The following is a 6,508-nucleotide window of genomic DNA, read 5'->3' as shown; positions in this document are numbered from 1 at the left end:
TACTTATATCTCGAGTGAACTTCAATATCAGAAACATCTACGCTAAACTCGGTGTAAGGTTCAACGTGACGATTATGAAGGCGAATTTCATGGACTCAAGATGTTATATCATCACAAACGATCTCAACCCATTTCCACTAGGGGTGGGCGTGGGTCGGTTCGGTAAATGGAATTGTCGGGTCCAAATATAATTATGGAACCGTTCGGTTTCGTTTCGTTCGATTCTGTACTATAATTAAATTTTTTAACATTTATAACAATATTATATAAATACAACTAATGATACATTCAATGGTTTTAGAATGTCAGAGACTAGTAGACTATTTTGTTCAAATGATCGTTACGGTCAAAATTTCGGTCGGCGGAGGTCACAGTGTCGGCCGACGATTGTATAGGTTTAAGAATGTTAGCGAGGCTGTGAGAGTGAGTACGAGAGTCTAGACAACGTTATATACTTTAGTATAGGTGTTTAGGGTTATTTAATGGATTAGATCTTGTTGGGCTAATAAATGAAACAATAAAATAGGTAATTGAGCCAAAAATTAAAAAATTAGAAATGAAACAAATTATTGGACCAAAAATTTAGATTTAAAAATTGTTAATTTGTTTAGAAAAAATTAAAATTAAAATAATTTGATTTACACAAAAAAAAATTATAAAGATTCGGTTCTTGGTCTAGAATCGAGAATCGAACCGTAGCCGTCGGTTCTCAATTCAGATATCCGTTCGGGTATTTAATTTGACAAGAACCGTCGGGTTCGGTTCGGGAGATTTGTCCAGTCCTATTTCCGGCTATCGTCACCAACCCAAGAAAAGAGAGGTTTTTCCAGGATCTTGTCAATCATTCTTGAACAGCAAAAGGGCCTTACTCTCAGTAGAGAATGCTTTGCAAAAGCAAGTATCAAGTGCTGTTACGGTGCATAACAAGAGGCAACAGAGAATCCCCATAGATCCGGTAAATAGAACCATGATCACTCAATAACAGAATCAGGTGTAAATAATTACAGATGTATTTGCAATTCTTATTGCTATTTGTATCCCTTAGCCTTTATTTATACTGGTTGCCTTGACAGCATGAGTTTTCTTCGGGACAAATTAGTAAAATAAGTTCTGTTTATTTCTGATGTGTAAGAACTAAGAACTATGTTAACACTACGTCATTGTCATCTTTCACGTCAAACATTCTATTAGAAAAACTGAAGAATTTTATTTAAGTAACCGAACTAAGTTGAATGACTAACTGTATTTTGAACCCATTTAATATTTCAATACTTCTATTATCTCCTAGAATCAATTATTTGCAATATAAAGTTGATTTTTTTTTCAATACTCAACACCATGAACCCTCCTAAGAGAGTGTCCTGCTCTCACTTTCCACAGGAAATATCTAGGAATATTTCTACCAAGAATATATCTCAAATAAATACGAAGACGAGAATTTGAGACTGATATATAGGAGCTGCTATATGTTTCATTTTCAACCATTATGCAAGCAACCCTCAGAAGGATTCCCATCCGAATATGGAAGCCATGCATTCAAACAATGAGCTAGCACAAGAATAGTCGTATTCCATGCTGATTCAAATCATATAAACATAAGGGGATGTATGACAATGATTGCAAAACTAAGAGAGGGCGATTTGTGTCCAATGTATGATAAGGTTAATGGAAGAGAGATGAAGTTTTCTTGAGACTTTAACTTGTATACTCAAATCTTCTGGTGCTTGTAGAACATGACAACCAGTTAAGTAGAAAGACCAGATTTCATCATACAAAATAACACCAACCAAATTCAAAGTAAAGAGAAAAAACACAAAAGTTGATCTGATAGATGAATTTCTGGATTTAGTTTCATTACCAATGGTTTGAAGACTTAGTCACCTTAAAGAAGGTGGACCTATCACAATGAGTAAAAGCTTAATTGAAACAACAACTTCGAATACAAACAATTTGTTGCTCTGTTTCCTCTTTCAAAATGACATCGTCAAATTGGCTATACTTCATCGACCAGTTTGAAATGATCCTAAGAATAGAAGAAAAAAAGTTTTTATTGAACTGAACATTTTGGAGAATAAGCAGTTGTTGAGCGCCAAAGACGAGAACCCTAGGCTTCCCAACCCCTCAATAATGTGGCACGAGCAACACGATTCACACCCAGAGTGAAGGCTCCCATGCGAAGGTTGCAAGCATGAGACTGACACATATTCTTCAGGTTATGGAAGGCTCTTGTCATGTATTTCTTAAGTTCCCGATTCACCTTCTCTTCATCCCACATAAAACCCTGAATGTTCTGTGTACAAAAGTCATAATTACATCTCAATTAGTTTCAAGAAATATATCTATCAAGAAAAAATAATAATAATAAAATAATAGAAAAATCCTTCATCAAATAAGCGAATCAGCAATCACGCTGTCATGCTTTTGTATGCCCACATTGATTAGCAAATTTATAAGAATTTGTAGGAGGAATTACAGAAAAATATAAACACTTGAAGCCATCTATTTGCAAAATAACTTACTGTTACAATAATTGTCAAAATGAACTAATTTAATTCATCACCTATTCTGATTCAAAAAAAATACTACGAAAAATTAAATCCGATATTTCAGATTATTGATATGCGAAGATATGGATGCTTTAAATTGATTATAATATTTGTTAATTCAATTGCTCACTGTTTTATGTAAAATTGAGAGGATAAATTATCTATTTTTCTTTACGACAACATCAAGCGAGAAGAAGTTACCTGAACCCACTCAAAATAGCTTACTGTCACTCCTCCTGCATTTGCATATATGTCGGGGAGTATTATAACTCCTTTCTTGGACAAAATCTGGAACAACACAACATTTTGTAAATAAGTATATACCAGAAGAGATAACTTAAACTAAACTTGGGAGCAGCTTCGCACCTCATCAGCTTCGGGGTCAGTCGGATGATTTGCTGCTTCTATGATGTATTTGGCCCTGACATTTCCAGCATTTTCTCTTTCAATCAAGAAAAGAAATGGGTAAAAGTTAGTTGGGACTAAAAAGGTTCAAGAATTCAAAACGAAGCATGTGAAAGAACGAGAATCCAAATGTCTAACAAAAAATAAGCAAGCAAATATGTAGTCATAGGACAGATTTCACTCATGAAACCACTTGCTGCATTCCTTTGAAGATTTTGTTCAAAAATTAGTAATAACACCAACCATAAATTCTGCTAACCTGTTTAGAACTCCACCTAGAGCGCATGGTATGAGAACATCACATTCATGAGTGAGCACTTCATCTGAATCCATTGCATCACCACCATCAAAATCAGTTAACGTTCCAGTTCTCTCCTTGTGCTGAAGCAAAGCTGGTATATCAAGTCCATTAGGATTTTTCACTGCTCCGGTTATGTCACTCACAGCTACAACCTTACCACCTTTCTTGTGTATGAGCATTGCGGCCCACGATCCAACATTTCCGAACCCCTAGATGATAACTTTTAGTTAACTAATATGAATATTGCAAGCATATTGTGCATCTACATGGTTAAGAATGGATAAATATGGAGTTCAACTTTACTTAAATGAAATTATACCTGAATAGAAAATGTTAAGTCTTTTATTGATTTGCCATGTTCGGCGAGTAATGCTTCTGCGGCATATACAACGCCACGGCCAGTTGCGGCCTCCCTGCCTAGTGAACCACCAAGATCCTGACATGCCAGAGGAAAACATTGAACTTGCACGGCCAAGATGGAATCTCATCTTAATTTGCAATATATATTAAAAATATAGTATTTAGTATCGTCGAGATATTTACAATTGGTTTTCCTGTGACAATAGCTGGCGAGTGACCATGAAATTTTGAGTACTCGTCCAAAATCCATGCCATAGTCTGCACATTACAAACATGTTAATCACTTCCATTATATGAAATATGTTTATGACCCCAACGGATGAAAATTATTGAATAAAAGAAAAAGGGATAATAGAAATCATTAACCTGAGCATTGGTTCCCATGTCAGGTGCCGGTACATCAGTATTAATTCCTATAAGATCGTGAATCTTCTGTGTAAAGACACGTGTAAGGCGTTCCAACTCACTCTTGCTTAAATCTTTTGGATTACATCCTATACCACCCTTTGCTCCACCATATGGAATGTCGGCTACAGCAGTCTTCCAAGTCATCAGTTGGGCAAGAGCATTTACCTCATCGGGGTCTACCTTTCAGTTTTTAAGAGCACATCAGGACAAAATATGAATAAAACAATTTAAAATGTTGGCTCCGGATGTAAATAATAACACAATAAGATTCCGCAATTACAAAATGTGAAAAATTAGTAGAAAGGCCAGATAATATACGCAAAAATCTTATCATGATAAATCTGGGAGATAAAACATGGTTCTTGCATCAAACATCAATTATGTCTTCTGATCTGTTATCTTTTTAAGTAATATCATTGCGACTCATTGAGCTTTTCAGTGGAGTGTACTCAATGCAGTAAATGAGTTCCATTTTCAGTACTTAAGAAGGATCGTTTAAGCCAATGGTAATCCCAAGAATTCATTTTCTTTTTTCAGAAAACCAGTCTGTATCTGCCCAACAATAGTCTTCAAAAAAAGCCATTACAATCATCTGAAGAAAAAGAATGAAAAAAGTTGTTTTATATTCATTCTCCATCCAATTACCGCTTAATTCAATCAAGAATTTCAAGAACCTTGAACACAAAACTCCAAAATCCAACCATAAAATCAAGCAAGTATTAAAACAAAAATAAATAAATAAATTATATATACAAATAAAATAACAAAAAATTACAACCTCTGGATGGTATCTGATTCCTCCCTTCATTGGACCACGAGCATTGTCATGTTGCACTCTAAATCCAACATAAGACACCAGGGTTCCATCATCTTTGGGAATTGTGCACTCCACCTGAACATCATCAAATACCCATAAACTACATCAAGAAAATTTCAAAGAAACTGTACAAAATACCCACAAATACAAAAAATTGCATATCTTTTACCAGCCCAGTGAGCCCACATTAAGAAGATGAACAGAACACGCCTTAAAGATAGAAACAAAATTGCACATTTTTATAAATTAACCAAATTTTACAAGTAATTTTTCTGTTTTACCTTAATCTCTCTGAATGGGATCAAAAGGCTCTTCTCAATCTTGGAGTCAAGCCCAAGAATGCGAGCCGCTTGACGGAAGTTGCGATTGGTGGCCGAAAGAGCATTCATTGCAAAGCTCTGTTTATTAAATCAATTGCACAGTTCAATGAAAAAAGGAAAGAAATATCTGTGCACAAAGTCAATGTCGATTAGCAGTAGATCAGGAGAACTAGAATCAAGATGCATAAAGCAAGCCAGTTTGCTATCTATTTATATTCGTTGGGTTGGGGGTGGTGGATGCGGGTGGGGTGCGTGTGGGATGCGGCGACTGGTATTGGGGTAAGGTTGATGAATCACAGTTGACCAAGCAGGAGAAGATGGGTGCGTACGTGTAGAAAGGGTAAAATTGGAGAAAGTATAGAACCCTTTTTCACGAGGGTTGATGGCTCACATGAGGTTATCTCCAAAAATCTCACCCCCAATTTTTGTGTGTATAGTGACAGAACCCTATAGATTGGGTTCTTTATGTGAAGCACACTTCGATAAAATTTCCTTGCTGAGAAGTAAGGTCTTGTTTGTTTCGATTCTTTGGAAAAAATGAAAAATATGACCGTTATCCATCATATCAATTCACCATATTTAACTTTCTATTTTTTGTGTGGGTCTCATGACGGTTATATTTTTCATTCTCATTCTTATAAAAATGAGAATCAAACGAGGGCTAAATAATATTTTGAAAAATTAATTTCCCAAAAATATGGACTTATGGAAACAATTATTTTTTCCAAATGGCAAGTTAACTTTCTGAAAAACCTAAAGCACGTTTGACAAAAAAATATCTTTAAATATCCTTTAAGTTTAGATAAACGTACTCATCACGAAAAGGGGTTAAAAGGGAAATTTGCAACAGCGATTCCTAATATTTTCATTTTTTTGTGGATTTTATCCTAATTTTCATTTTATGTCAACGGAGGTTTCTAATCTTTCATAAATATGCATCCAAAGTCCATTTGGATGGAAACTGTTCAAAACACTGTCAGTTGACTAAAAAAATTAAGGAATCAGCATTCAATAAAATCGTCTAAAATACTATCCAAAAAGCTATCAACATCCAATAAAATCATCGTTGTAACAGATAGTTCAAAAAAAATTTCCGATCAGCTGACAATATTTTGGCCGATTTCCTTCCAGATAGGTCTCAGGTGCAAATTTTTGAAAGCTTAGGGACATTCGTTGGCTAGGGATGGCAATGAGCCGGCTCACTAGCCAAAAATCAATGAAGATAGGTTTTTTTGGCCCGAGCAAAAGCTTAACCAAAAAGAAGGCTCGGGCCGAGCCGAGCCAACTCGATTTTATTATTAATTTTTTTTTTTGGCAGAAAGCAGCTGGTAGCTACCTTTATTTAAAGGCA

At 35.3% G+C, this 6,508-nt stretch overlaps 1 protein-coding gene across 1 annotated transcript; it reads right to left on the bottom strand.

Annotated features, from left to right (window-relative positions):
- Positions 1–1,798: 1,798 nt before the first annotated feature.
- On the bottom strand, positions 1,799–5,568 carry LOC111403029 (glutamate dehydrogenase A). Its single transcript, XM_023031374.1, has 9 exons — positions 5,119–5,568; positions 4,799–4,912; positions 3,979–4,200; positions 3,796–3,870; positions 3,572–3,688; positions 3,211–3,461; positions 2,913–2,988; positions 2,748–2,834; positions 1,799–2,290 (listed from the first exon to the last, which is right to left on the bottom strand). The coding sequence occupies exons 1-9, from the start codon at positions 5,224–5,226 to the stop codon at positions 2,105–2,107; spliced, it is 1,236 nt and encodes a 411-aa protein (XP_022887142.1). The 5' UTR covers positions 5,227–5,568; the 3' UTR covers positions 1,799–2,104.
- Between the last annotated feature and the right edge of the window lie 940 nt (positions 5,569–6,508).

This window comes from Olea europaea, chromosome 11 (assembly GCF_002742605.1).
Source record: "Olea europaea var. sylvestris chromosome 11, O_europaea_v1, whole genome shotgun sequence".
Classification (NCBI taxonomy): Eukaryota; Viridiplantae; Streptophyta; class Magnoliopsida; order Lamiales; family Oleaceae; genus Olea; species Olea europaea.
This window is presented reverse-complemented; position numbering and strand designations above follow the sequence as displayed.